Consider the following 6,061-nt stretch of genomic DNA (forward strand, 5'->3'; position numbering starts at 1 on the left):
AAGCCCTTCATCAAAAACGCCCTTCACTCGTCAGTCGGAAAGGTGTTCTTCTTCTCCACGGAGCCCCCCAGTGGCACAGCGGTATATCTGCGGACTTGCAACGCTAGAATCCGGGTTTCGATACCCGTGTTGGGCAGAGCACAAATATCCCATTGTGTAGCTTTGTGCTTAATTACAAACAAACAAACAAATCTCCACGGCAATGCACGTCCACATGTGGCACGTTTGACGCAACGCAAGATTATGGAATTGGGTTGAAATGTTCTCCCCCACCCACCATATTCTCCAGATATGGCACCCTTAGATTACCATCTTTTTCGTTCACTGCAACGCCATCTTAATGGGAAAACGTATGCAAATGTGGAAGGTGTTTAAGAGGATATCGACATGTCTTTTACTTCAAAGCCAAGTGATTTATTTAATCGGGGCATTAACAACCTGATTATAAGATGGAAAAGCATCATCGATAAGAATATAGACTATTTCATTTAATAAATGTTTTATTTTGATATATAAGTTGTTAGGGTTTTTCATCTAAAAAAAGGGACATTAACTTCATGACGACCTAATATAATATATGATGGATTAGGGAATAAATAATATAAGAAAATCTCGAACATTTTCTTGGAAAAGCGTTTTTTAATATTTGGTAAAGTAGGGAAGTCAGCCCTAACTTTATAGTTTGTTATGATTAGTAGATGTGAGAAACATTACTCTGTCTGAAACTAAATGTTTACAATCTAGAAATAAAACTGTATCTGTTATTTATGTTAATAGGTTGCGAGACAGATAAACACGAGTGAAATCTTATTTATGCATAATAGTCGTGAAAGAATGTTTCAAATAGTTCTTCTCAATATTCTTTCTATATTAAAAATAAAAACCAGTGGCTTAGCGATAAGTCTGAAGGCTTATAACTCTAAAAATCGGTTTTCGATACCCGTGGTAGGCACAACAGAGATAACCCATTGTGTAGCTTTGCGTTTAAAAACAAACAAACAAAAACTTGAAAACTGAAGACAGCTTCAAACTAAGAAAAGTCTCGATAAATGTTTATACATGCTACTCATTTCGAATACAAATCGCGAAAATACTGTTAATATAACGTATGCACAGCAATAAAAATATTAAATCCCACATAAAAATAAAAAAATAGAGAGAAAATATCAGAAAAAGTATTCTGCTGTGATACAGACAACAGTTGTGTTACTTTTCTTATCAGTGAAGGGGAGTTCAGTATATACAAAATGTCCTCCCTAATTTAATTTATTTTTCAAAATTTCTCTACTTATTTTGTATGTAGCCTTAAACAAAGAATGTTGTCGATCGAGTCGGTAAGTTCCTTGCACCCTAGTTACTTACTGAAGTGGGTGATTCATCTAGACTGTCACATGTGCTTTCTTGTGGAACAGATTCCTGCAGAGTGAAACATATTATATCGAAATAGACAGTGATCTTTCCACTAGCAGGTCACTTGAATACCTCAAAGGTGCAATCTCCAAATTTTGCAGTGAAAATGACTATCAGTCACATGGGTAGTAACGCCTGCCCATGTGTTGAATATTTTTTACGTATATAATGTTATGTTTTCTCAGTCTGGAATATAAAATCATGATCATGATTTAAACAGATTTAGAGATGGATTTAAGATACACTAGAGAGCTCTCCAGTAAAGTCGCCATAAAATACATTTGTTTGCTTTTGAGTGTTAAATAAAGATTGTTTTACTGTGTTTTAACTTGTATCCAGTTTCCATTTTTTTTAACTCAGTCGAGGTTGTAGAATTCAGATTTTCACTCAACAAAACATTTTCTGGCGGGCGGACCTTCTATTATTCTGTGGAGTCTACCCGTTTACTCTAAAGTAAATATGAAAATACCACAAAGTGTAAACAGGTTTTGAATTACGCGAATTCTTAAATGAGAGAGGTTGAAAACGTTATATCATTTCCCTGCAGACATAAAGATACAGTAGTCTGTCTTTCATCAAGGGCTGACAGATCGAAAGTTCTTACATCTGGCATAATCATAATATTCGAAACGTGCAACAAAATATTGAGAACTTAGCAGTTTCTTCTTTCTTTTGTGTGTGTTTATAATGTATGACACAATATTAACATATTTCATTTTATTTTCTAGGATTCTTGAATAAGTGGGGAACGCCCTTCCACGTGGCCTTCAGTAGACAAGTTCTCCTTTACCCTATTGAAACTGACATCTGACCGATAGATTGCCAGGATTCCATGTGCTACTGTCCTTTATAATTCTCTAATCATCGCCGTATTACTGGCGGAATCCGCCATGTCACGTGATTCTGATGATAGAATCAAACATTGTATTTGTTAACTTGTGATGTTGTGTGGAGTTCAGAGATAGGTGTATATTCAAGAAGGAATACGTGTAACTTTGGGTGGTTTTTCACCACAAGTGTAAATATTTTCAAAGAAAAGCAAGGCAATATATTACATGTAGAGAACTATACCAAAAAACTAGAAAACCATAGTGTTGTTAAATGTCCCATGTGTGTTCAAATATTTAGTGACTAGAAACAGAATATGGAAAACGATTAAAAATTAAAATCTTGATATTTATGCTATGAAGCAGAGCGTTATCCAACGTTCTGTCTTAGCACAGACGATGCCATATATGTTATTATAAGCTATTTATCTTATTGATACTATAAATGTACAGAGGTTAACGTTAGTCTTGTATATTCTAGGTAGTAAATACGATATAACCAGATTGATTCTGTACTAGCACAAAATATGTTACAGAAATTATTACAATCCATTTATGTTATTGATGCTGAAGATGTACAGAGGTTAACATTATTCATGTATATTCTGGGCACTAGAGATGCTATGTTCTTGGTGTATATAATGATGTAAAGTTGTTATGTATTATAGTTCTATTTATGAACGGTCATGAAAATGCTTAATAAGTGTTAGTAGGACCACTGATTATTTCAACAGATATTGTTGCATCTTTACGTGGTTGGTTGCCTTGTTCGTAACTTACTAGGCGTACAGACGTTTTCCAATATTTCAAGATTTGTAAAGAATCCATTCTTATAGTGTGTAATATGTTTTATAATTTCATATTGATTGTTTAGATTCTCTGATAAAATGATGAAGTATAACATTTTTAAGGACTCGTGATTTATTTGTAATGTAAATTGTTAGTTGTCAAAAATAAAAATTAATTTAAAAAATTCGGCAGTTTCCAGACAATACGTAATACAAAGGTAGGGAATTTTCAATCTTAAATATATATTGTTTATAGATTCAGAATTTTAAACAGCTTATTAATCAATTCTGAAATAAAACAACGAAACTTTTGTTCATATGGAGATATAATTTCTAATGAAGATGTAGGTCCGTGTGGATGTGCTACCAGATTGTTTTCTTAAAAAATACTAACATTTAATTTCCCTGACATAGAGGCCCAGCATGGTCAGGTGGTTAGGGTGCTTGACTTGAGAATCGCGGGTTCGAATCTCCGTCGCGCAAAACATGCTCGCCCATTAGCCGTGGGGGCGTTATAACGTGCGGTCAAACCCCCTAAATGTTGGTAAAAGGGTAGCTCTCGAGTTTGCGGTGGGTGGTGATGACTAGCTGTTTCCCTCTAGTCTTTCATTGCTAAATTAGGGACGTGTAACGTTGCTTGAAATTCAAACCAAGCCCTGAAATAGAGCTGTAAAATCCAGAATATGTATTTCGGTTCAATCAGTTATATTATTATAAAATATGTGATAACAGATACATTTCCAGTTTTACATTGATCATACTTCCTAAATCAAATTTCATTTTACGATTTCTTCAAATGTCGCTGCAGAGAATTTTTTCTTCTAAACAAAATCTGAGAGAAAAGGGTCACACGGATCAAGACTATGTTACATCTTAAAAATTGGATTTAAAAGTTTCGAAAGAAAATCGTGTCTTTCTGATCGAAAAGGTAATTTATTCAAAGTTGCATCACACTTGTCTGGAACTGAAAACCGAACGCTAGACAAATTTCATATGTCGCAAAATTATTTTTTATTGCATCCTATTTTATATTCTATTCTCAACATAATATAACACTAAAATATAAAATAAGTATCTGATGTTTTTATCCTATGACTCAGCGGCAAGTCAGAAGGAACATAAGGTTAACTCATTCTTTGCGATGCCCGCGGTGGATTTGTTTGTTTTTTAATTTCGCGCAAAGCTATACGAGGGCTATCTGCGTTAGCCATCCCTAATTTAGCATAGAAATTCATCACTACTCACCGCCAACTCTCTTACCAACAATTAGTGGGATTGACCACAACATTATAACGCCCCCACGACTGAAAGGGCCAGCATATTTGGTGGGACGAAAATTCGAACCCGCGACTCTCAGATGGCGAGTCAAGCGCTCTAACCACCTGGCCATACCGGGCCACCTGTGGAAGGGAACACGGATAATCTATTGTGTAGCTTTGCTTTTAATAACCAAACCCACTTAGGGAATCTCCTATATATTGGTTCGAATTTTCACCGCTCTACAACAATCACATCAAAGAATTTTCTCTATCATTTAAATATGAATATTAGATATAAGATCCCCGATGCTTAACTTTAGTAGATACTTTTGTATTTTGAAACTGATCAATGCTTTGAACAACTTCAAATTTGTCTTTATTCTGAATAAAACTCTGTTATAAGTTATCAAATCCATTAAGTCATCAAAAATTAAAATGGCTAAACATCGATGGTGTTTCAGTAAAACTTTTGTTTGCCTTCAAATTTAATTTTGTTGAAATTGTTTTATACAACATCCTTCTGATTATACGCAGTTTTTGTATAAACATGACAAATCAGATGATGAATCAAAACAAAAGTCAGCCTTCCTGCCAACATCGACGTGAGAGGGACTGATCAATCATCACTATTTGTGACAGTTGCTGTTAGTACGATCACTGACAAAAAGAAAGTAGCATTCCTTGCTTTCCAAGCTATAGTGTGGTATTGTGAGATATGATGTATGTACCGCATAGAGGGGTTACTACTTGAACATCACAGTTAGGAAAGTAATTTGGCCAAAAAACAAATGGCTGAAAGGACTTTGCAACCCATGCTTTCTGAGATTTCAGGTGGCCTTTTATGGTATAATGTAAGTACTAAACTTTGTGATTTCCACTTGATTCACTTAATTTTCTGATGCAAAATATTATAGATGAGTGGTGAGAAATCTACATATCTGGGAAGTATACGAGTTCCACATACAGGAAGGGAGTTGTGTTGTGTTGTAAACTAAGATAAAGCAGTAACAGTAAATGTTTCGAGCGTTCTTAATACTAGAAAATCATTCTTTGATGTAGACAACATATAGTTTTCAAAATTGTTCGAAATATTAGACATTCGACGACCATATTTGAAATGCTACTCAGTACCATTATTTAGATCGAATCAGGGTGAAAAACACCAAATGTGTTTTTATCCAGTCTTCGAAAAATTAATTTTGAAATAATACTGCTTTAATTTTCTAAGTAAATTGTCAAGCGATACTGTGTATCTAATTAAAAACACCTTGGGTGTGAAAAAAAAAGGTGCGGCCGAAAAAAGGATAGAGTGTGCGACTTAAAAAAATGAAACCAAAATTGACGGTCAAACTGATAGCTACATTTATAGCATTGATAAGGATTTTACAGCAAATATTCATTCATTAGTTAGCCAGGCCGCGTTTTTTGTTCAACTTAGGCATGATGGTGGGTAAAACAAAATACGCGGCTTAGCTAACTAATGAATGAATATTTTAATGCAGTGTTTCAATAGACATAGGAAGGTTGTACTTATAACAAAGATCTAAATACAATGAGGTTCCAACTGTAATATTTATTGTTTATCTATTATTGGCTGGTAATTCCTGTTTCACCCTGTACTTAAGCTTTTTAAAGGAAAATCAAATATTTGTAAGAAAGCTAACTTCAAGGAATAATGATAACATCGTTTACACTAGAATTGTGATTTCTTAAAATTACTACTAGTTATTAATAATACTTATAAAAGTGGATACTCCGTTTGAAACTATGTCACCTC

The 6,061-nt window shown here is 34.3% G+C and overlaps 1 protein-coding gene across 2 annotated transcripts in view; it reads left to right on the plus strand.

Annotated features, from left to right (window-relative positions):
* Positions 1 to 3,420, plus strand: part of LOC111085503 (Down syndrome cell adhesion molecule-like protein Dscam2) — a 114,304-nt gene extending 110,884 nt beyond the window's left edge. The window contains exon 27 of one of the 2 annotated variants that reach the window (XR_002610340.1): positions 2,139 to 2,224. Coding sequence is in view for 1 of the 2 variants with exons in the window: in XM_022384380.1 (XP_022240088.1) it covers positions 2,139 to 2,221 (83 nt within the window). In the remaining variant the exon portion in view is untranslated. Of the gene's footprint in view, positions 1 to 2,138 lie in introns of both variants that reach the window. The other variant, XM_022384380.1, reaches the window with a different exon arrangement.
* The last annotated feature ends 2,641 nt before the right edge of the window (positions 3,421 to 6,061 follow it).

This window comes from Limulus polyphemus, unplaced genomic scaffold, assembly GCF_000517525.1.
Source record: "Limulus polyphemus unplaced genomic scaffold, Limulus_polyphemus-2.1.2 Scaffold433, whole genome shotgun sequence".
Classification (NCBI taxonomy): domain Eukaryota; kingdom Metazoa; phylum Arthropoda; class Merostomata; order Xiphosura; family Limulidae; genus Limulus; species Limulus polyphemus.